The 24,187-nt window shown below is 42.1% G+C and overlaps 1 protein-coding gene across 1 annotated transcript; it reads right to left on the bottom strand.

Annotated features, from left to right (window-relative positions):
- Positions 1-2,871: 2,871 nt before the first annotated feature.
- On the bottom strand, positions 2,872-22,556 carry LOC110488301 (BCL2/adenovirus E1B 19 kDa protein-interacting protein 2). The gene is made up of 10 exons (XM_021560476.2): positions 22,339-22,556; positions 21,710-21,805; positions 21,462-21,535; positions 21,128-21,364; positions 20,604-20,801; positions 20,311-20,413; positions 20,094-20,225; positions 7,326-7,412; positions 6,941-7,039; positions 2,872-5,076 (listed from the first exon to the last, which is right to left on the bottom strand). Exons 2-10 carry the CDS (start codon positions 21,769-21,771, stop codon positions 5,052-5,054), a joined length of 1,017 nt encoding a protein of 338 aa, XP_021416151.2. The 5' UTR covers positions 21,772-21,805; positions 22,339-22,556; the 3' UTR covers positions 2,872-5,051.
- Positions 22,557-24,187: the final 1,631 nt, after the last annotated feature.

Below are 24,187 nucleotides of genomic sequence, written 5' to 3'. Positions count from 1 at the left end.
TGCCTTTATCAATGTTTTTCAGCATGAGAAGTTGGAGCTGTTGGTTAATATGTAACATGGGGCTGTTTTTATATCGGGCCTCCAAATAATGACTTCTGTAATGAATCTTACACAATGACTGATGGTAGGCATCAGACTACTGAGCCACTGCGGCACTTACTGTACTACAGGTCCTGTTTTAGAGCCCAATTAATGGAACATGCTGTATTGACGGATGAAGTTATCATAAAATTATAATGCGTTAAACTAAGGATTGAAGGATCCAAAATGTATGTACATTCGTTTGACTCATGCAGAGACATTTATCATATAGAAGTGTGTGTGTTTGCAAATGTGTGTTGATATAATACCCCATATGGTCATTGAAAACACAAGCTAAGGAGATACTATCTGAAACTAACCATCTACGCCGTATTCAACCGAGAACAGTATTACATGTTTTTCTAATCAAGGGCTTGAAAACAAATATTGATGCATGCTAAGCAAAGAAAGTGGCAACATCAGTAAATTCTCTCTAGATTCAAAACACTTTTAAAGGCTGAATCAATCAAACTTTGGACTTGTTTTTCCTAGATGGGATCTGTCAAGCCTGATTTCCCCCATAAACGGCAATTATCTGTCACTTTTCGTACTCAAAACTCTAAACATCAGCCTCTTCCCAATCTCACACTACTTCATACACTGTTCTCTGTTCCTGTTTGAGTTTCCCCACAGCTACCTCACTTCCTTTTCACTGTCAGGTTCCATTTCCTGTGCATCCGGTGAATTCGCACAGCCAGTCTCACCTTCTGCGCTTTGGGCCAAATCCCCCTTTCCCTCCCTCTTTCTCCCTCCCCCTGTGCTCCTTTTATTAAGTTCTGTGTGGAAGGAGAGGAAGCGGGTAGAGGCTAAACACCCTCCCTCCGTACCCAACAGCGCTCTTAAACAACCCATTCACTCATGCACTGGAAAACAAGTCCCCATGTATAAGGAGTTCTATTGAGAGAATGACGTTGAACACGAGACAATCGGGTTTATTCATAAACGTGTCTATCGCATGGACTAGTTTCCTATTTATAGGAAAATACAGCAGACTTTGGCCAAATACAATTTAGTAAACTTAGTATTTTAAAGTGTTAGTATAATCTATAGAAGTGCTGTAGTTGTATTTCCAATAGATTTGATGTGTTATTTACACTTTTTTTTTTTTTAACTAGGCAAGTCAGTTAAGAACAAATTCTTATTTACAATGACGGGCCTACCCCGGCCAAACCCTAACCTTGACAACGTCCCTATGGGACTCCCGCTCACGGCCGGTTGTGATACAGCCTGGAATTGAACCAGGGTCTGTAGTGACGCATCTAGCACTGAGATGCAGTGCCTTGGACGGCTGCGAAACTCGGGAGCCATATTGTTTTCTCTTGGTAGACAAACATTTGAGAAAGTTATGCTATTAGGACGAAAATAGAAAAGGACTAAATAAATCACATTTGAAAAGAAACGTCCCAGCCAATGCTTCCATCAAAGTCAGTCAACTCATTGTCAATGAGTCATATGACAGCTTGCTTATCTAGCTTTGTAGACACCAGCTTTCTCAGTTAATTTTGTATTATTGCAGATTAAGGAATCAATAAAGACCATTTAAACACACATCCTTATCAATGTTGACTTGGAGCATACATTTTTTTAAATATTTTTTATAATCCAATAACGTCATGAGTGGATCACAATTTATCTGATAAACTATTCACTGGTGTAAAGTGAGATGAAAAGATCAATGTCGCCAGAGGAATTAAAGCCAGTGAAGTCATAGGTTTTACATTGTAGCTGAGCCAGAGCTTTGGCAGGAAGTCATTGTCAATCTGCCCAGTAACAGTAATGAGAGCCATACTGTATCTGATGCCAGTGTAGTTAAAAAAAAAAAATACAGTATAAAATCCTTCCAATATTACGCAATAGTTGGGAATGAATCTGTGATTCAGAACTGTGTTTAAAAAAAGGTCCCTCCTTTATACATTGATGACAGTAAGAAAGGGGACCACAGGGAGTGATGTCAATCTATAAAATTTATTTTGTAACTGAGAAAGATGTGAAAAGAAGGCCTCACTTTAGTGTCCTAAAGCCCATGTATTTACATGGTCAGTGGTGATTTTAGCTCACAAAAAGGTGGGAATGCCAGCTAAGCCACTTCACAACACTTAACAATATATTCATTGCACTATAACAGTGCCCACAAACTGTTAGGGCCTACATAAAGCTGTCCCAACACCTTACCACTGCTACGCCTGGATATCAGAGGAGCCTTGTCTGGCAGCGAAACAGTTAATTCAGCCTCATTTACTGACTTAGCTGATATGGCTGACTTGCTTAAACAAATGTGGTTTCTACTGACAATTGATGTACAAACTATGGCATAAGGGGACGACAAGCAGATAAGAGGCAATCTGTAATTTTGATTAATACAATGACCAAGCTAGGGTGGACATGGTCAATATAACTATTTGTTCAGCACTTTTGAAATGTACCGCAACATAATTCAGAACATGGGCCATTCTTTGGTTCTGACTTGGTGTACAGGGAGAACACTTAGGATAAATAAAGGGGGCATATAAGCAGAATGAAAGCTCTAACCATATTTGATGATTTCATTTCTCAAAAACACTTTATAGGCTACATATGCACCACCAAATCAGAAGAGTTTGCGAAATAAAAAGGTGAAAATAGACAATTATTAGGGTGAGGCACATGGGCTACTAAAAGCTTACTACACAACATACTTATGTATAGTGTAGCTAAGAAAGTAATACTATCTCCCTGGCATATTACATCATTTATGCAGCAGCACACATGTCACGATCATCGAAAACATACTAGGACCAAAGCGCAGCGCGATATGGGTTCCACATGTTTATTCAATGAAAGGCACAAAAACAAGAACAAACTAAACGTGATGTTCTGGAGTGCTCACAGGCAACACAAAAACAAGATCCCACAAGACACAGTGAGGAAATGGCTGCCTAAATATGATCCCCAATCAGAGACCGATAAACAGCTGCCTCTGATTGGGAACCATACCAGGCCAACATAGAAATAAAACAACCTAGATTACCCACCCTAGTCACACCCCCACCTAACCAAAATAGGGAATAAAAAGGCTCTCAATGGTCAGGGTGTGACAATACCAGACATTTTTGGACTCACCTTGCTGTGCTGTGCTCAGTTAAACAGGAAGGTGGCGAGGCGGTCCTTCATGAGCAAATTTTGTCATCAAACTTTCATTAAAGTCTGGCATTCTCTGGATTTATGGTGCTTTCAAGACAACTGGGAACTCCAACAACAACAAAAAAGTTCAATCATGATGACGTCAGTGATCTTCAGGTCATAGCTCTAGAAAGAGGCCTGAGTTCTGAGTTGGGTGAAAGTTCAAAATGTATTTTCCCAGCCATAGCTCGTTTTTCCCCGAGTTCCCAGTTGTCTTGAACTCACTGAAGTCAGATTTTGCAGTTCTGAGTTAAGAATTGGTGTGAGTGCGGCACAAAGCATGCTTCAGTGACAGCATGGCCAATTTTGAATGTTTATAATTTTAAACTAGGAAAAGAGACTCTTAATCGTAGACCACATAACCACTCTACTGAATAGCAGGGTAATGATTGCTTTGCAATGCTTGCAGTTAGCCACTGATTCCTTCCAAACCACTCATTGTTGAATTTCCGATTTCCAACTCGTTGTGTAATGTTTATGTCAAATGGCCAATGAGCACCGGTACATTTTGATCTATAAATTCTCTTCATTATTTCTCTTCATATGAGAAGGATTAAAAATTATTTGCCAGTAGATTGTCGACTTGATTCATGATGATGACTGCAAGCTAAGATTTTGAAAGTATGATGTTAACAGTCCAATCAAAGCTACTGTAGATATGTGGTTTGATGTCATTTTATCTGTGGCCAATGACCTTGAACCTTCTTGGATGGGCACTTCTAATGTAACTCTATGGCAGCACCCAAAAGGCTTACATTTTCTAGCTCTACCTTTAAACTTGGCGGTGACGTAGTGTCCCGATGAGTGACAGAACACTGAGCCAATCACGGCGCAACGCTCCGTATTTTCTGCTGGCTTGCCCCACCATCACAGAAAGCACTGAGCTAAGCTGAAACACCTGTACTTTGGAGCTGCCTTAGGAAAACAAAAAAGAGGCCATGTTTGTATGCGGCTTTATTAACTCAATGATATTGTTTTTTACGTTGTTTGCAAACTGATATGTGACAAGTATTAACGCCATAACATGAAGAACAGGAAAGCCCCAAAAATGGTGGGGCTCTGCCCCACTTGCCCTGAATGATGGGTCGCCACTGTACATGGTAGTAGATAGTAATGTAATAATTAGTGTATGTACACATTGTTACATTATACTTAAAACTGAGTGTACAAAACATTAAGAACACCATCCTAATATTGAGTTGCACCCTCACTTTGCCCTCAGAACAGCCTCAATTTGTCGGGGCATGGACTCTACAAGGTGTCGAACGTTCCACAGGGATGCTGGCCCATGTTGACTCCAATGCTTCCCACAGTTGTGTCAAGTTGGCTGGATGTCCTTTGGGTGGTGGACCATTCTTGAAACACAAAAGACACAGTTGAGAATGAAAAACTCTGCAGCATTGCAGTTCTTGACACAAACGGGTGCGCCTGGCACTTTAATCATTTGTCTTGCCCAAATCCTTCTTTAACCTGTTTCTTCCCCTTCATCTACATTGATTGAAGTGTATTTAATAAGTGACATCAATAATGGATCATAGCTTTCACCTGGTCAGTCGACAGTATGTCATGGAAAGAGCAGGTGTTCATAAAGTTTTTGTACACAGTGCATCTACTTGTGGTCCTTCAGTAGATACTTTGCCAAGTGATGTATGACTAAAGTTATCTCATAGGACAACAGATATCAGATTGGGCAGCCCGGTTCATCCTCAGAATCAAAGTCATGGGTTGCCAGATTTGAGCCTTTTTAGTCCACATTTTTGGCTTTGTGTACCTAACCTTATACTGTGTTCCAGATCACCATTCTGAACGTGTCACCTGTCCATGTTCTCGTCAAACCTATGTGAATGGAAATAGATTGAAAAAACTATAAATACAGTGCCTTGCGAAAGTATTCGGCCCCCTTGAACTTTGCGACCTTTTGCCACATTTCAGGCTTCAAACATAAAGATATAAAACTGTATTTTTTTGTGAAGAATCAACAACAAGTGGGACACAATCATGAAGTGGAACGACATTTATTGGATATTTCAAACTTTTTTAACAAATCAAAAACTGAAAAATTGGGCGTGCAAAATTATTCAGCCCCTTTACTTTCAGTGCAGCAAACTCTCTCCAGAAGTTCAGTGAGGATCTCTGAATGATCCAATGTTGACCTAAATGACTAATGATGATAAATACAATCCACCTGTGTGTAATCAAGTCTCTGTATAAATGCACCTGCACTGTGATAGTCTCAGAGGTCCGTTAAAAGCGCAGAGAGCATCATGAAGAACAAGGAACACACCAGGCAGGTCCGAGATACTGTTGTGAAGAAGTTTAAAGCCGGATTTGGATACAAAAAGATTTCCCAAGCTTTAAACATCCCAAGGAGCACTGTGCAAGCGATAAGTATCAGACCACTGCAAATCTACCAAGATCTGGCCGTCCCTCTAAACTTTCAGCTCATACAAGGAGAAGACTGATCAGAGATGCAGCCAAGAGGCCCATGATCACTCTGGATGAACTGCAGAGATCTACAGCTGAGGTGGGAGACTCTGTCCATAGGACAACAATCAGTCATATATTGCACAAATCTGGCCTTTATGGAAGAGTGGCAAGAAGAAAGCCATTTCTTAAAGATATCCTTAAAAAGTGTCATTTAAAGTTTGCCCCAAGCCACCTGGGAGACACACCAAACATGTGGAAGAAGGTGCTCTGGTCAGATAAAACCAAAATTGAACTCTTTGGCAACAATGCAAAACGTTATGTTTGGCGTAAAAGCAACACAGCTGAACACACCATCCCCACTGTCAAACATGGTGGTGGCAGCATCATGGTTTGGGCCTGCTTTTCTTCAGCAGGGACAGGGAAGATGGTTAAAATTGATGGGAAGATGGATGGAGCCAAATACAGGACCATTCTGGAAGAAAACCTGATTGAGTCTGCAAAAGACCTGAGACTGGGATGGAGATTTGTCTTCCAACAAGACAATGATCCAAAACATAAAGCAAAATCTACAATGGAATGGTTCAAAAATAAACATATCCAGGTGTTAGAATGGCCAAGTCAAAGTCCAGATCTGAATCCAATCGAGAATCTGTGGAAAGAACTGAAAACTGCTGTTCACAAATGCTCTCCATCCAACCTCACTGAGCTCGAGGTGTTTTGCAAGGAGGAATGGGAAAAAATGTCAGTCTCTCGATGTGCAAAACTGATAGAGACATACCCCAAGCGACTTACAGCTGTAATCGCAGCAAAAGGTGGCGCTACAAAGTATTAACTTAAGGGGGCTGAATAATTTTGCACGCCCAATTTTTCAGTTTTTGATTTGTTAAAAAAGTTTGAAATATCCAATAAATGTCGTTCCACTTCATGATTGTGTCCCACTTGTTGTTGATTCTTCACAAAAAAATACAGTTCTATATCTTTATGTTTGAAGGCTGAAATGTGGCAAAAGGTCGCAAAGTTCAAGGTGGCCGAATACTTTCGCAAGGCACTGTACATACACAAAGGCCATACATTTTCATGAACCGTCACAATAGAAGGGCTCCCTGTTTTCTCGCTGTAAGTGAATAATTTTATTTGCTCAATAGTAGTTAGAGTGATTAGGAATAACTCTATATTAGTCACACAATACATATAGGTGTTGGGCTTTTCTATTCATGGATTCATTAACATAGCTCTTTGTGAATGTGTGAGAGTGTCTGATGAGGTCACTCACTGTCTGACACAGTCGGGGATCTGCACACGCTCAATAGGGATGTGCTGGGACAGCTCCTGAAATCTGTCGATAAACTGAAGCTTGCGACTGAATTTGGAGCTGTGAGGAGGACGGGACCAGAAGACATTCGTTTTATGTGAGGCCACAGAGCCAACATGTCAAAAATAAAGACAAGAGTAGTGGACAGCATGATTTAGATCAAATATATACACAAAATGTGTACTCTTACAGCTACCAGATCAGGGCGGCTGCTCTAACAGTGGCCATTGTTCTATCGCTGTCCCTTTTTGCTTCATGTAGTAACAGGGCCCATTTGACTCAACAACAATAACAACAGCAACCCTGAAAGACTGGACTTGGTGTCTCAGGGGATGGTGGTCCTCACCTGATGAAGGGCTTGATGATGGTGATCAGGGCCTTGATGTACCAGGTCGGGTGGACAATGTATAGAGCTTTCAGACTCTTCCTCAACCTATGAGAAAAACATAATCAAGTGTAAGAGTAAAGGTTACAGTTGTTCTTTCAATCTGTCAGCATATCTACTGCGGTTGTCCACTACCTCTCTCACACACCTGTCACATCACCATGATTGACGGTTTAAACCCTTCCGTAAGACCTGTATCTTTACCAGAGGTTCTTTGGGGCCCAGTCTGTGTGACTCCCCAGACAGGCGCAAACTGCTGAGTAAGGAGTCTACCTCTCACACTAACAGGGGCCAAGCCAAACAAGAGGAAGTGAGAGGGGAAGTTGGATAGACACTGTCAGGTGTCAAAAGGCAGACCGCTAGCTCTATTGGTAGAGAACACATCACAAAGGAACATGTCTGTAGACTCTAAGGGCCGCTTTGCCAGACACGGGTGAGACCTACTCCTGGACCGAAAAGCTTGTTCTATGTAGAACTATTGAAAGAAGAGGTCGACCGATTAATCGGAATGGCCGATTAATTAGGGCCGATTTCAAGTTTTCATAACAATTGGAAATCTGTATTTTTGGACACCGATTTGGCCGATTTTTAAAAAATGTTTTATTTTTTACACCTTTGCTTAATCTTTATTTAACTAGGCAAGTCAGTTAAGAACACATTCTTATTTTCAATGACGGCCTAGGAACGGTGGGTTAACTTCCTTGTTCAGGGGCAGAACAACAGATTTTTACCTTGTCAGCTCGGGGATTCAATCTTGCAACCTTACAGTTAACTAGTCCAACGCTCTAACCACCTGCCTCATTGCACTCCACGAGGAGACTGCCTGTTACGCAAATGCAGTAAGCCAAGGTAAGTTGCTAGCTAGCATTAAACTTATCTTATAAAAAACAATCAATCAATCATAATCACTAGTTAACTACACATGGTTGATGATATTACTAGTTTATCTAGCGTGTCCTGCGTTGCATATAATCGATGCGGTGCGTATTCGCGAAAAAGGACTGTCCTTGCTCCAATGTGTACCTAACCATAAACATCAATGCCTTTCTTAAAATCAATACACAGAAGTATATATTTTTAAACCTGCATATTTAGCTTAAAGAAATACAGGCTAGCAGGCAATATTAACCAGGTGAAATTGTGTCACTTCTCTTGCGTTCATTGCACGCAGTCAGTGTATATGCAACAGTTTGCGGCGCCTAATTTGCCAGAATTTTACGTAATTATGACATAACATTGACAGTTGTGCAATGTAACAGCAATATTTAGACTGATGGAGGCCACCCGTTAGATAAAATACGGAACGGTTCCGTATTTCACTGAAAGAATAAACCTCTTGTTTTTGAGATGATAGTTTCCGGATTCAACCATATTAATGACCTAAGGCTCTTATTTCTGTGTGTTATTATGTTATAACTAAGTTTATGATTTGATAGAGCAGTCTGACTGAGCGATGGTAGGCACCAGCAGGCTCGTAAGCATTCATTCAAACAGCACTCTCGTGCATTTTGCCAGCAGCTCTGCTGTTTATGACTCCAAGCCTATCATCTCCCGAGATTAGGCTGGTGTAACCGATGTGAAATGGCTAGCTAGTTAGCGGGGTGCGCGCTAATAGCGTTTCAAATGTCACTCGCTCTGAGACTTGGAGTGGTTGTTCCCCTTGCTCTGCATGGGCTGCGGTTTTTGTGGAGCAATGGGTAACGCTGCTTCGAGTGTGGCTGTTGTAGGGGCGAGGAGAGGGACGGAAGCTATACTGTTACACTGGCAATACTAAAGTGCCTATAAGAACATCCAATAGTCAAAGGTATATGAAATACAAATGGTATAGAGAGAAATAGTACTCTAATTCCTATAATAACTACAACCTAAAACCTCTTACCTTGGAATATTGAAGACTCGTGTTAAAAGGAACCACCAGCTTTCATATGTTCTCATGTTCTGAGCAAGGAACTTAAACGTTAGCTTTCTTACATGGCACATATTGCACTTCTACTTTCTTCTCCAACACTTTGTTTTTGCATTATTTAAACCAAATTGAACATGTTTCATTATTTATTTGAGGCTACATTGATTTTATTGATGTATTATATTAAGTTAAAATAAGTGTTCATTCAGTATTGTTGTAATTGTCATAATTACAAATTAATTTTAAAAATCGGACGATTAATTGGTATCGGCTTTTTTTGGTCCTCCAATAATCGGTATCGGCAGTGAAAAATCATAATCGGTCGACCTCTAATTGAAAGTGCTTTTTCATCCACAAACACTTCATCTTGTCCCGGAAACCAGTTCTTAAACACTGTGAACTTGGCAACCTATGTAAAACATGATGATGTTAGTACATCACTGTCCCCTGTTTTCTCAGGGGCAGCTGTAAGTGGCGGTCATGTCAGCAGAGGTACCGTCGCCGAAATCAAAGACGGTTCTGCCGAGTTCCTCTGTGGCGTTAATCGAGGAAATATAGAGAGGAAGGCTCCACTCTCTCACTTGAATATCTTTGTTATTTTCAGATTCTCATGTTGCTCTTTTGTAGCTTTTCAACTATACAGAACCAAAATATAAACGCAACATGTAAAGTGTTGGTTCCATGTTTCATGAGCTGAAATACAAAATCCCAGAAAAATTCCAAACGCACAAAAAGCTTACTTCTCTAAAATGTTGTGCACACATTTGTTTACATCACTGTTAGTGAGCATTTATAACCTTTGCCAAGATAATTCATCCACCTGAGAGGTGTGGCATATCAAGAAGCTGATTAGACAGCATGATCATTACACAGGTGCACCTTGTGCTGTGGACAATAAAAGGCCACTATAAAATGTGAAGTTTTGTTACCAACACAATGCCACAGATTTTGAGGGAGCGTGCAATTGGCATGCTGACTGCAGGACTGTCCACTAGAGCTGTTGCCAGAGAATTTAATGTTCTTTACCATAAGCTGCTTCCAATGTTGTTTTAGAGAATTTGGCAGTATGCCCAAATGGCCTCACAACCACAGACCATGTTTAAGCATGCCAGCTCAGGACCTCTACACCCGGCTTCTTCACCTAAGGGATCATCTGAGGAGGGGTGCTGAGGAGTATTTCTGTCTGTAATCAAGTCCTTTTGTGGGGAAAAACTCATTCGGATTGGCTGTGCCTGGCTCCCAAGTGGATGGGCCTATGCCCTCCAAGGCCCACCTACTGTATGGCTGCACCCACACCTTGTCATGTGAAATCCATAGATTAGGGCCTAATGAATTTATTTAAATTTACTGATTTCCTTACATGAACTGTAACTTAGTAAAATCTTTGAAATTGTTGCATGTTGTGTTTATATTTTTGTTCAGTATATGTGTGTGTGTTTTCTATCCCAGTTCACTCCTCTCCGTGTAGGCTTTAGACGCTCCACCTCCCCTTGACCATCTAATTTAGTGTACCCTCCATGCACAACCCATGTGGAATTCTTGGACTCCGCCAGCGTTTGGAACTGCCAATCTGTGGTCAAGAACACAGTTAATCTCAGCCTATGCTGCCCTTCAGTCCCTTGACCTTTTAGCCCTGACGGAGACATGTATCAGCCCAGACAACACTGCTACTCCAGCTGATCTCTATTCATCTGACTATGTGTTCTCTCATAGTCCGTGAGCATCTGGTCGTCGCGGTGGTGGCACATGGCTGCTCATTTCTCTTAAGTGGAGATTTTCACTCACCTCTCCATCTCCTCATTTGAATTCCATGTGGTCACTGTCACTTGTCCTCTCAAGCTTAACATTGTTGTCATCTATCATTCACCAGGTGCCCTTAGAGTTCCTCAATGAGCTTGATACCTTGATAAGCTCATTTTCTGACCATGGCTCACTGCTCCTCATATTGGGCGACTTCAACCTCTCGACGTCTTCCTTCGATTCATTTCTCTCCAACTCTTTCTTTCCCCTCCTTTTGCCACTTTGACCCAATCCCAGTCCCCTCCCACTGACAAGGCAGGCAATACACTTGATGAGCGCAAACAACACTTCCGGAGGACCTATCATCCCTTCACTCCCTCCTCTCTAACTTCTCTTCCTCTGTATTCACTGTTTAAGCCACTTTTTATCACTCAATTTCAAGATCTGCCTTTAACCCTAGGAAACACTTTTCCACCTTCTCCTCCCTCCTTAATCGTCCAGCCACTCCCTCCTCCCTCTCTGCGGACAACTTTATCAACCACTTTGAAAAGAAGGGTGATGACATCAGCTCATTCCCTCAGCCTATCCACTGGTCCTACTCACGCAGAACTACCGTAAGCCTTGACCTCTTTCTCCCCTCTCTCTCCAGATTAAATCCTGCGACTAGTGAGGTCCGGCCACCTGACAACCTGCCCGCTCAACCCAATCCCCTCCTCCCTTCTCCAGACCATCCCTGGAGACCTCCCACTCCTCACTTCCCTAATCAACTCACTGGCTGCGTCTCCTCTGAGTCTCTCCCCTCCACAAGAAACCAATGTCCGACCCCTCTGACATCAAAAACGACTGACAGGTATCCCTTGTTTCTTTTCTTTCCAAAACACTTGAGTGTGCTGTCTCTTACCAACTCTCTCGCTATCTCTCTCAGAACGTCAGGCTTTAGGATTGGTCACTCAACTGAGACTGATCTTCGTTGTGTCACAGAGGCTCTCCCTCTCCACACTAGCAAAGCTGACTCTCTCTCCTCTGTTCTCGTCCTCCTATATCTATCCGCTGCCATCAACACAGTGAACCATCAGATCCTCCTCTTCACCCTCTCAGGGCTGGGCACCTCAGTGTCTGTATGATTACATCCTACCTGGCAGACTGCTCCTATCAGGTGAGGTGGAGAGGATCTGTGTCTGAACCACGTATTCTCACTACTGGTGTCCCCCAGGGTTCGGTTCTAGGCTCTCTCCTCTTCTCTCTACTGTATACACCAAGTCACTCGGCTCTGTCATATCCTCACATGGTCTCTCCTATGATTGCTATATTGATGACACTTTTCTCCCCATTCTGCTACCCAGGTGGTGATACACGTCTCTGCGTGTCTGGCAGATATCTCAGCTTAGATATCGGCCCACCACTTCAAGCTCAACCTCGACAACATGGAGCTGCTCTTTCTTCCGAGGAAGGCCTGCCCGCTCCATCATGGTTGACAACTCTGCGGTGTCCCGCTCCCAAAGTGCAAAAAACCTTGACGTGACCCTGGACAACATCCTGTCATTCTTTGCAAACATCAAAGCAGTAACTTGCTCCTGCAGGTTCATGTTCTACAACATCTGTAGAGTACGACCTTACCTCACACAGGAAGTGTGTCCAGGCACTTGTCATCTCTCGTCTGGACTACTGCAACTCACTGTTGGCTGGGCTCCCCGCTTGTGCATGAAACCCCTGCAACTTATCCAGAACGCTGCAGCCCGACTAGTGTTCAACCGTACCAAATTCTCCCATGTCACCCCGCTCCTCCACACACTCCACTGGATTCCAGTTGAAGCTTGCATCCACTACAAGGCAATGATACCTGCCAACCGAGCAGCAAGATATACCGGCCATCGCATCGGCGTTGTCGCATCGGCGAAGTCGTACCCACAGCAACTATTAAAACATCGCAATTCAACGGCTCAGACACAAGAGGTATGTGGCAGGGTCTACAGTCAATCACGGATTACGAAAAGAAAACCAGCCCCGTCGCGGACCAGGATGTCTTGCTCCCAGACAGACTAAACAACTTCTTTGCTCACTTTGAGGACAATACAGTGCCACTGACACGGCCCACTACCAAAACCTGCGGACTCTCCTTCACTGCAGCCGACGTGAGTAAAACATTTAAGCGTGTTAACCCTCACAAGGCTGCAGGCCCAGACGGCATCCCCAGCCACGTCCTCAGAGCATGCGCAGACCAGCTGGCTGGTGTGTTTACGGACATATTCAATCAATCCTTATCCAAGTCTGCTGTTCCCACATGCTTCAAGAGGGCCACCATTGTTCCTGTTCCCAAGAAAGCAAAGGTAACTGAGCTAAATGACTACCGCCCTGTAGCACTCACTTCCGTCATCATGAAGTGCTTTGAGAGACTAGTCAAGGACCATATCACCTCCACCCTACCTGACGCCCTAGATCCACTCCAATTTGCTTACCGCCCCAATAGCTCCACAGACGACGCAATCGCAACCACACTGCACACTGCCCTAACCCATCTGGATAAGAAGAATACCTATGTGAGCATGCTGTTCATCGACTACAGCTCAGCATTTAACACTATAGTACCCTCCAAACTCGTCATCAAGTTCGAGACCTGGGTCTCGACCCCACCCTGTGCAACTCGGTACTGGACTTCATGACGGGCCGCCCCCAGGTGGTGAGGGTAGGTAACATCTCCACCCCGCTGATCCTCAACACTGGGGCCCGACAAGGGTGCGTTCTGAGCCCTCTTCTGTACTCCCTGTTCACCCACGCCTCCAACTCAATCATCAAGTTTGCAGACAACACTACAGTGGTAGGCTTGATTACCAACAACGACAAGATGGCCTACAGGGAGGAGGTGAGGGCCCTCGGAGTGTGGTGCCAGGAAAATAACCTCACACTCAACGTCAACAAAACAAAGGATATGATCGTGGACTTCAGGAAACAGCAGAGAGATTACCCCACCATTCCACATCGATGGGACAGTAGTGGAGAGGGTAGTAAGTTTTAAGTTCCTCGGCGTACACATCACGGACAAACTGAATTAGTCCACCCACACAGACAGCGTGGTGAAGAAGGCTCAGCAGCGCCTCTTCAACCTCAGGAGGCTGAAGAAATTTGGCTTGTCACCAAAAGCACTCACAAACTTTTACAGATGCACAACCGAGAGCATCCTGTCGGGCTGTATCACCGCCTGGTACGGCAACTGTTCCGCACACAACTGTAATGCTCTCCAGAGGGTAGTGAGGTCTGCACAACGCATCACCGGGGGCAAACTACCTGCCCTCCAGGACAACTACACCACCCGATGTCACAGGAAGGCCATAAAGATCATCAAGAACAACAACCACCCGAGACACTGCATGTTCACCCCGCTATCATCCAGAAGGCGAGGTCAGTACAGGTGCATCAAAGCAGGGACTGAGACACTGAAAAACAGCTTATATCTCAAGGTCATCAGACTGTTAAACAGCCACCACTAACATTTAGTGGCTGCTGCCAACATATTGACTCAACTCCAGCCACTTTAATAATGTAAAAATGTATGAAAAATGTATCACTAGCCACTTTAAACAATGCCACTTCATATAATGTTTACATACCCTACATTACTCATCTAATATGTATATACTGTACTTGATACCATCTACTGCATCTTGCCTATGCCGTTCTGTACCATCACTCATTCATATATTTGTATGTACATATTCTTCATTCCTTTACACTTGTGTGTATAAGGTAGTTTTTGTGAAATTGTTAGGTTAGATTACTCATTGATTATTGCTGCATTGTCGGAACACAGGCATTTCGCTACACTCGCATTAACATCTGCTAACCATGTGTATTTGACAAATAAAATTTGATTTGATTTGATTCCCTACCTTCAGGCTATGCTCAAACCCTACACCGCAACCTGAGCACTCCACCACCCCTGGTCTCTTGAGTCCAAAACCATATCACAAATACAGTTGAAGTTGAAAGTTTACCTTAGCCAAATACATTTAAACTCAGTTTTTCACAATTCCTGATATTTAATCCAAGTAAAAATTCACTGTCTTAGATCAGTTAGGATCGATCACCACTTTATGTTAAGAATGTGAAATGTCAGAATAATAGTAGAGAGAATTATTTATTTCAGCTTTTATTTCTTTCATCACATTCCCAGTGGGTCAGAAGTTTACATGCACTCAATTAGTATTTGGTAGCATTGCATTTAAATGGTTTAACTTGGGTCAAATGATTCGGGTAGCCTTCCACAAGCTTCCCACAATAAGTTGGGTGAATTTTGGCCCATTCCTCCTGACAGAGCTGGTGTAACTGAGTCAGGTTTGTAGGTCTCCTTGCTCTCACACGCTTTTTCAGTTCTGCCCACAAATCTTCAATAGGATTGAGGTCAGGGCTTTGTGGTGGCCACTGCAATACCTTGACTTTGTTGTCCTTAAGCCATTTTGCCACAACTTTGGAAATATACTTGGGGTCATTGTCCATTTGGAAGACCCATTTGCGACCAAGCTTTAACTTCCTGACTGATGTCTTGAAATGTTGCTTCAATATATCCACATCATTTTCCATCCTCATGATGCCATATATTTTGTGAAGTGCACCAGTCCCTCTTGCAACAAAGCACCCCCACAAAATGAAGCTGCCACCCCCGTGCTTCACGGTTGGGATGGTGTTCTTCGGCTTGCAAGCCTCCCCCTTTTTCCTCCAAACATAATAGTTCTATTAGTTACATAATAGTTCTACAGTTCTATTTTTGTTTCATCAGACCAGAGGACATTTCTCCAAAAAGTACGATCTTTGTCCCCATATGCAGTAGCAAACCGTAGTCTGGCTTTTTTATGGCGGTTTTGGAGCAGTGGCTTCTACCTTGCTGAGCGGCCTTTCAGGTTATGTTGATATAGGACTCGTTTTACTGTGGATATAGATACTTTTGTACCTGTTTCCTCCAGCATCTTCACAAGGTCCTTTGCTGTTGTTCTGGGATTGATTTGCACTTTTCGCACCAAAGTACGTTCATCTCTAGGAGACAGAACGCATCTCCTTCCTGAGCGGTATGACGGCTGCGTGGTCCCATGGTGTTTATACTTGCGTACTATTGTTTGTACAGATGAACGTGGTACCTTCTGGCGTTTGGAAATTGCTCCCAAGGATGAACCAGACTTGTGGAGAGCTACAATTTTTTTCTGAGGTCTTTTGATTTTCCCATGATGTCAAGCAAAGAGGCACAGAGTTTTTAGGTAGGCCTTGAAATACATCCACATGTACACCTCCAATTGACTCAAATGATGTCAATTAGCCTATCAGAAGCTTCTAAAGCCATGACATAATTTTCTGGACTTTTCCAAGCTGTTTAAAGGTACACTCAACTTAGTGTATGTAAATATCTGACCCACTGGAATTGTGATACAGTAATCAGTGAAATAATCTGTATGTAAACAATTGTTGGAAAAATTACTTGTGTCATGCACAAAGTAGATGTCCTAACTGACTTGCCAAAACTACAGTTTGTTAACAAGAAATTTGTGGAGTGGTGTGAAAAACGAGTTTTAATGACTTAAACCTAAGTGTATGTAAACTTCCGACTGTATATGAGTGTCTGAACAAAAGGCCACCTCTCGAAATCTTTACACATATTTGATATGTGACTAAGTATATTCAGGTAACATAAAGGGACATGAATAGTCAAGTTTAGACCTTCAGTTCAACAAGATACTAGGTTAGTGTGATGGTCTTAGCAGTTGTTTTCCTCCTGCAGTTCACTTGAAACCTTTACTGGGTCCAGACATTTAGTCACATTATTAGGATCAAGGAGACCCAGGTCAAGGTTTAGAACATCAAAGCTTTCTCGAAATGTATGTTAGTGGCCATACTGCACACAAGCCTTTGGACACTGTTGTAACCATCCTGAAAAAAATAACACTCATGACAAGGTTGTGTTCATTAGGGCACGCAATGTCAAACGTTTTAAAAGTCCATGTAGTCCGTACCTGTTTCAGTCCATTTTCTTCCATTTGGTGCCTAATGGACACGACCCTGGAATCTACTTCCTCCTAGCCTGAGAACTATAGGTTGGCTGTGAGGGAAGTCAGGAGGAAACTCATAACTACACTTTGGCTTTGACGCCATCCTCTGGCTGAAGAAGGAGGAGTTACAAAGCAGGCTCTTGTGAACTTGTTGGATGCTAAGGCCCAATGGGACACTCTTATGGCCAGCTACCAGCTGTGTGTTGCTTCCTATACTGTACATACAGTATGGTTGCTACACTGCACATTCAAACTCTCATACACAATTTGTTTAAGTATACAGTACATGGCATTACTTGGGAATATTTACTGAGGGTTTAACTGCAGGTTTATTCTTTAAGTTGTTTTTTTTGTTTTTTAAAAGTTGTTTAAAAAAAAATACAAGTACTGGTAGTGGTATAAAAGTAACCTACTGGTATTACTTTGTGATAGTATGGTTAAATATTCATTACATAGTAATTACCTAATGAGGGGCAGACTTGAGTTAGATCACGATGAGTCACAAATTTGATGACTTGAGACTCGACATGGTAGCTGATATTCTGTTTCACTAAAGGAGAGCGCAGCAGTCAGGATGGGTGTTCAGGCTACTAACCTGGATGTCACAACCCATGTGACTCACAGCGCAGGGAGAGCTTTGACCACACTGGTCTGATTGGTTCTCTCAAATGTAGTTATTTTCCTCGGGGGTTGAGATCTCTTGTTGTTTGGATTTGAAAATCAAAACATTGTAATGAAAGGGGCAGCACTCTGGGGCTGTGCCTGTGGGTGTTTGAGTGACAGACACAGAGTAGAGCCAACCTGTAAAAGCACAGCCCCCATCATTGACGCATTGTGACGACAACATCAAAGAGCCATTCCTGACTCTAGAGGACTTTTGAGTGTTATGTGTTAGCCAGACTAATCAACTACTAGGCTCACATGCCTTTGAGTAGGGACACTACTATATCATTCATACAACAAATTGCCCAGCTGAATAAAATATGTAATATAATGATATAATTTATTTTAATGGACCATAGAATACTACAAATTAACAGGTTTTGGGTGGACTGTTTTGCCCTGATTTGCATACAGACAGATCATATCAGAGCAAGTTGGACTTTAAGGACTACACCCTGGATCATTCACATTCGATACAATAATTATTCTTCTACACAACTTCCTAACACAAACAACACGTTCCCACTAGCCGAGTCCTACATTTATTTCACTAGATGCCAAGTTGGGGAAATTACAAGTTGGGCAATAAAGAATATACATATACAATTTGCGCAATGCTGCTACAGCAAGACTTTCGAATCAGCAACAAGCTTTATGTAATGATCGCATGCGTCCATTTTAGAGGAATTGCGGAAACATTTGTTTCAGAAGTTTCATTCTAAATTATCGTTCTTCCACCTGCTTTACTCTCGCTGTGTGGAAGTGAAGAGGAACATATAGCCACCGCTTCCGCTTTGACGGAACTGCATTGTTTTGAACGTCAGAATGCTGGGCTACTCGTGAAAATCGATTGATTCTAGAGAATAGCGCTGAAATTCATTGTCTCCACAATAAGACATCGTGGGAATTTCGATTTGAAAACACATAGCCTATATTTAGATTCATTGCTGAACATTTACATCTTCATTATGCTTGATGACTTCATTGCGGATTCACAGTGAAAACGTTCTAAGAATCAACTTTCTGAGAGGGGCAGAGGACGCGTTCTGTGTCGTCCCACTTCGTTGCCAGACACAGAGTGCCATTTTAGGGGAGGAAGGGGTCTGTTGTAACACTTTGCCATTTTCTTAATTTCTCAGAATGAAATTAGACTTATTTTATATATATATATATATATATATATATATATATATATATATATATATATATATTAAATGTACACTTATCAACTAATTAGGGAAAGTGTATAAAGAAGTAGGCTTAACTGATACGGTCAAGGCCTTAATCAACCGGTTGTATTTTAATTGTAACTGGCAATAGGCCTACAAACGTAACTAATTCTAACATTTTGAAAAAGTTTGTTTTTCTTTGGTAAGTCTCGGAATCTAGTATTATTAATTTAATATGGGTTGCCTGTGCAGTAAAGACCAACGTGTTCAGAAGGCACAGAGAGAAGCAAACAAAAGGATTTAATAAACAGCTACGAGAAGACAAGCAGAATAACCAAATAACTTGCCAGCGCCAGTTACTACCGTTAGGAGCTGGTGAATCTGGGAAAAGCACGATAGTAAATCAGATGCCATATTTACATGTGGAAAATGCATTCCATACAAAACAACAGTAAAAAGGCTTCAGGGATGTGAGATGTTTTCAAGGTTTAATTTATCTAATGTTAGAGGTCAGAGATACAAAAGCAGAAAGTGGATGCAATGTTTTGCTGATGTGTGGGATGTTCTTTTTGTGGTGGACAGCAACAGCTATGACATGGCGATGCAGGAGGCACTAAACCTCTTCAAGATCATCTGGAACAACGGGTGGCTAAGGACCGTTCCTGTCTGGGTCTTACTGAACAAACAGAACCTGCTAGCAGAGAGGGTTTCGGCGGGAAAATCTAAAATTGCACACTTGAATATGCAACACACTAGGCACTATTGTCATCCAGTTTTCACCTGTACAGTTGACACGGAAAACATCCTGCTCTCCTTCGAAGTCTTGAGATAGCCTGCTTAGTTGATTTTCCACTCTGATACATATTTTTCACAGACTGAGACAACTTTCAACGATTTTGATTACTTGAGACTTAATTACTTGGCATAAAATAACTTGAGACTTGACTTTGGCTGCATTCCATGCCAACTACATTGCAGTTTCCAGATCTCACAATGCCTGGATAGCTGTTAAACATATCCACTAACCACATCCTGAGCATTCTGATTGCACAGTTGATGACGGTAATGTAGACGGCTTGGAACGTGGTCTACAACTTGGAGACTTGACTGACATGAGAGACTGATGAGTTGAATGATTTTGTACTGTTTTGTTACTCACTGTGGCATATAGTTTTCTGAAATAGGACCACAAACTAAGCCCATTTGAGTAAACAGAACTAACCTTCTGTCAATGGTGGTATAACACTCTCTGAGCCAGCCAATGCCGGGGAGCTTGTTGCGCTGGGCCATGGCACACAGGTACACAATGACGTAGTTCTCCGCCACCATCAGGTCCAATGTTCCCACAATGTACCTGCAATGTTTAGTGGTGCTGGGGTTAGTTATGTTGACCTGAAGAGTGGCCAATTCAGATTGTGTTTTACTATTAGCTCTCACACCTGAATAGGTTGTCCATGACATACTGGTAGTTCTCCATGGTGTTTTCAGGGAGATAGCAGGAAGAGAACACAATGATGTCATTAGACCCATCTCCAAAGTAACCTGGAAGGAAAACAACATTTGGATGAGGGAAAAATAAAGATGAAAAAAAAAAAGTTAAGATGCTCTTTGTGTCATCAAAGTTGATCTCACAACAAACGCTCACATTAGCCAAATTCCATTGGCCTGAAAAAAACTCACATTCTCGCATAATGTCCGATAGGTTAAGTAAGTGCTGGGAATCTGGACTCACCCCCATGGGACAAGACTCGAAGGTAAGGCTCCAGTACACTCATGTTGACCAGACTCTCCTGAGGAGGGTCTCCCATACAGAACCTGCGCCACCTAGTGCCCTGGCTGTCCACCTGGTCTTGGTCAAGAGAGCCCACTCCTATCTGCTCTGGTACTGACCCACGGGCCTTATGGCAACATGATGCCACTCCCAGATCATCTTTGAATGGGAATGATGTTTCAATGGTAAATTTCCCATAATGTCTGGTAGGTAACACAATGCATAGACAGAGAGTGGTTGTGTACTATCTATAATATATTATATATATGAGGTCAAGATCACCTAATACAAAGCATATATAAAGATAATAGCTATATTATGTATTATCCAACATTTGTGTCTTATCTAATGTGAAAAATGTCAAATATAATCAAAGTGAAAGTGGTTCAATAAGTTAATGGGTTGATATTGAACCTGTGAGAGTGAAGAAACAGACCAAAGATAAAGGCTGTTAGTCTGTCCTGTCCCCTGCACCCTGTCCTCACCCTCCAAATCCATGTCGTGCACTGGAAAGTGGAGGGACTCGCTGTCCGAGGGCGTTTCCATGGCATCCAAGTCGAAGTCCAGTCCCAGGTCGTCGTCGGGGGAGGGAATGAGGGCAGCGGTGGCATAGTCGTCGGACACTGCCGAGTCACTGCGATCCAGTGTCAGACTTAGGGCAGGGGCCATCAGGCGTTTCTTCCTGGGTTGGGGCTCCATCAGAGCCAGGCTGCTGGGCGGGTCTATCATGACATTTAATTACTAGGATTTGTATTTATATGTAGCTTTATAACAGTGACTGTTCTGTTACAACATTGCCATTTTGAATTGAAGTGTTACCTGGTCTGTCATCATCAGCTAATGTGGGGTTCCCCAAGACTTCATTTGTGCCATGAGCATTCCTGGGAGGTGACCTACAATGTTAAGAAAGGTCAACAATTATATATCTACGGATTTGTAATTAGATATAGATGTTTCATTGTACAAAAAAAAACAGATGTTTGGATATTTAGTATGTTGATAATATAACTGATGTATTGAATTTAGTCCAACCAAAACAATTCAGTCTGATGACCATAACCTCTGACCTGGGAATGTGCATGTCCTTCTCCTCCTCCTCCTCTTCTTGCACCTCCTCTCTTTGCTCCATGTTGTTGCTGTGTAGGTTCACAGTGGCAAGTTTCCTGATAGTAGCGGTGAACACAGTTGATGTCAGAGTATCAGCAAACCAAGTCCAAACAGCTGTTACAACTGAGGAGCAACTTTTGCTGTAACTTCATATTTTAATTTGAGAAGAATAAAGAGTGTGAAAAGAAATGACGATACAAAAAAATATAACACCAACAAGTTAATGTCTGATCAATTCTGCCAAATTATTGGATACTGAGGGATTCTTTCCTATGCTGGCCTCTAGTGGAAAACGTAGAGACGTACACTGTTCAGTTTTATGGATCGCAATAAATGTACTATAGTACGGTATCTAAGGCAAGGCATTCAACACCCCTGACTTTCACCGTTTTGGACTTTATTTTTCAAAACTTGCATTACAATGGAAATGTAAAATTACTTTTGTAAGACCCTTAAAAAACACATTTAAATTGCCCCAATATCACCACGTTTGTCTTGCTTAGATTCATGCGATGAAGTGGTAAACACAACTTGAGACATGAATGCATGTGCGTAGATACAATACGAAGCAACACATGTGTAACATTACCTTGTTGATGGTATTTGGTTCACGGGCCGACAAGCTTTTCAATGTCTTTGTAAAAGTACAGTAACTTTTCAGTGAAAGAGGTAAACGTTATGGCTTTGCTGAACTCATAATTGCGCGGACACAATTGCCACACCTGAGAGTCAGTCAAGGTGTGGTGTATTTATTGCCAGTGGAGCCCATCCCTGTAACCAAGGCAACATGGATTGACTGCACAAACTCTAGAGTGAAAACGTGTGCATGCTTGTTCAGTAATCAGGCTATTGGACTGTGTGACATCTAGAATCAAACAAAAACGTCAGCACTGAAACAAATGATTACAACATGGGCAGAAAAAAAGCTTTGTCTCAATGATATTTATACTATAAAACACATACAAATATCATAACCCCTATTCTGATACTAAAAGGTATGTGCTTCTGTAGATTTGAAAGGCCCGTAGAAAATTGACATAATAGATTTTGTACCCAGGGATGTTTTGGGCACAAAACATCCTTGGGTTGTCAACTAATTTGAATTAAACCAAAACACTCACCATGACACTGGATTTTAGTTGGGTGTAACCTTTACAAAAAAAGATTGCAGTTTTGAAACTGCAGTAAATGTGCAATAACTGCAGTCTGGTATTTTGGATGCAATAATTGCAGAATAACTGCAGTGCACTGCATTTGAACTGCAGTTATACTGCACTCTCACTGCAGTTTCACTTCAAAATTACTGCAGTAAAATAAACAGTGTTATTTTGGATGAAGTATTTGCTGCATACTGCAGTTATACTGCACTCTGACTGCAATCTTTTTTCATAATGGAAAAAACCTTTTCCACATTGATTCAACGTCATCACATGACAATATTGGGGTTGATGACGTGGAAACAACATTGATTCAACCAGTTCTAGCCTACATGGGTCCCATTATGTATGGCGAAAACCAAAACACTACATTCCATAGTAAGAACCTTATACCAACGGTCAAGCATGGTGGTGGTAGTGTGACGGCTTTGCTTCCTCAGGATCTGGATGACTTGCCTTAATAGAACGAACCATGAATTATGCTCTGTATCAGGTCATTTTACAGGAGAATCCGTCTGTCAGGTCATCCATCTGTGAGCTGAAGCTAGAGCGCAGCTGGGTCATGCAGCAAGAAATTATCCAAAACACACAATCAAGTCTACATGAAAATCGCTAAAAAACCACACATTTGAAGTTTTATAATGGCCTAGACAAAGTGCAGACTTAATCCCAATTGAGATGTTGTGGCAGGACTTGAAACTAGCAGTTCATGCTTGAAAACCCACAAATGTCTCTTGAGCTAAATCAGTTCTGCATGGAAGAGTGGGCCAAAATTCCTCCAGTGATGTGAGGAATTGCAGGTAAAGATGGCACAACCAGTTATTGAGTGTAAGGGTGCAATTACTTTTTCACACAGGGGCATTTGGTGTTGCATAACTTTGTTTATGAAATAAGTATGAAATTGTTGCGTTATTTGTTCACTCAGGTTAACTTTATATAATATTAGGTTGTGGTTGAAGATCTGATAACGTTAAGTATTAAAAAAAAATGTAAAAGTGGACAAAATTAGAAATGGGGCAAATACTTTTTCACAGCCCTGTATATTCACACAATAGCATGTTGGGACATAACCAGGAATGGCCGGGCGTGGAAGCACACAGCATATGGTGGGGAAAATGGTGAGAGCGCACTCTAAACAATGTGACACAGCTGACTGGAGGGGTGCACGTTAGTGACAGGACACTAAAGATTCCAATAGTGCCTTGCAGAAACGTTAGCTTTAGGTTATGATTTTGAATCAGCTCAATGACCCAGAATCAGCAAGAAGCCTGAATGAAACTG

Source organism: Oncorhynchus mykiss, chromosome 32, assembly GCF_013265735.2.
Source record: "Oncorhynchus mykiss isolate Arlee chromosome 32, USDA_OmykA_1.1, whole genome shotgun sequence".
Classification (NCBI taxonomy): Eukaryota; Metazoa; Chordata; class Actinopteri; order Salmoniformes; family Salmonidae; genus Oncorhynchus; species Oncorhynchus mykiss.
The sequence above is the reverse complement of the archived record's forward strand: the minus strand, read 5'-3'. Positions and strand labels throughout refer to the sequence as shown.

Coding starts and splice junctions, on each gene's coding strand:
- LOC110488301 (XM_021560476.2), bottom strand. CDS start 21,771: ATGGAGCAAAGAGAGGAGGTGCAAGAAGAGGAGGAGGAGGAGAAGGAC. Junction 21,365..21,461: donor AGCTGATGATGACAGACCAG/GTAACACTTCAA, acceptor ATGTCATGATAG/ACCCGCCCAGCAGCCTGGCT. Junction 20,802..21,127: donor GCACGACATGGATTTGGAGG/GTGAGGACAGGG, acceptor TCCCATTCAAAG/ATGATCTGGGAGTGGCATCA.